This window comes from Nestor notabilis, unplaced genomic scaffold, assembly GCF_000696875.1.
Source record: "Nestor notabilis isolate BGI_N333 unplaced genomic scaffold, ASM69687v1 scaffold20922, whole genome shotgun sequence".
Classification (NCBI taxonomy): Eukaryota; Metazoa; Chordata; class Aves; order Psittaciformes; family Psittacidae; genus Nestor; species Nestor notabilis.
This window is the reverse complement of record NW_009918131.1, coordinates 1,177-1,594: the sequence shown is the minus strand read 5'-3', so window position 1 is coordinate 1,594 and position 418 is coordinate 1,177. Positions and strand designations below refer to the sequence as shown.

The window sequence follows — 418 nt, the reverse complement described above, 5'->3', positions numbered from 1 at the left end:
CCGAGGCCGAGGCGGGCTCCGGGGAGGAGGGTTTGGTGGAGGTGGCTTCAGGAGCTGCCTTCCCCTCAAAGGGGCTGGGCTGTGGGGAGAAGCAGGAAGAGCTTCGGGATAAGGGAGAGCCTCCCCGTATCCATGGAAAACCCCCCTGTTATCCCAGGAATCCCCTCCTCACCTTGGCCGCGGTGGGGGATAAAACCTTCTTCTTCTTCTTGATCTTGATGCCAGGGATGGGAGCGGAGTTGAGGGCGTCCAGGAAGCCAAGACCCTCCATGGCTGGGGGGACAAGGGGAGGGGTCACCCCAAAGCTCTGGGGGTGCCGGGTCCCCCCCCCAAAGAGGAGCCGGGGGTGCCCCCACTCACGCTGGGGCGGGATGATCTTCACTTTGCTCTCCTTGGTGGCGTTGGGAGCCGTGTTCAG

At 63.9% G+C, this 418-nt stretch overlaps 1 protein-coding gene across 1 annotated transcript in view; it reads right to left on the bottom strand.

The window, feature by feature from the left end:
- Nucleotides 1–418, bottom strand: part of PPP1R10 (protein phosphatase 1, regulatory subunit 10) — a gene marked incomplete at both ends in the record, with an annotated part of 1,894 nt that overhangs the window by 304 nt on the left and 1,172 nt on the right. Inside the window, 2 exons of the mRNA XM_010009565.1 lie at nucleotides 173–273; nucleotides 361–418. The exon at nucleotides 361–418 is cut by the window's right edge and continues 1 nt beyond it. Coding sequence (XP_010007867.1) covers nucleotides 173–273; nucleotides 361–418 — 159 coding nt within the window. The remainder of the gene's footprint in view (nucleotides 1–172; nucleotides 274–360) is intronic.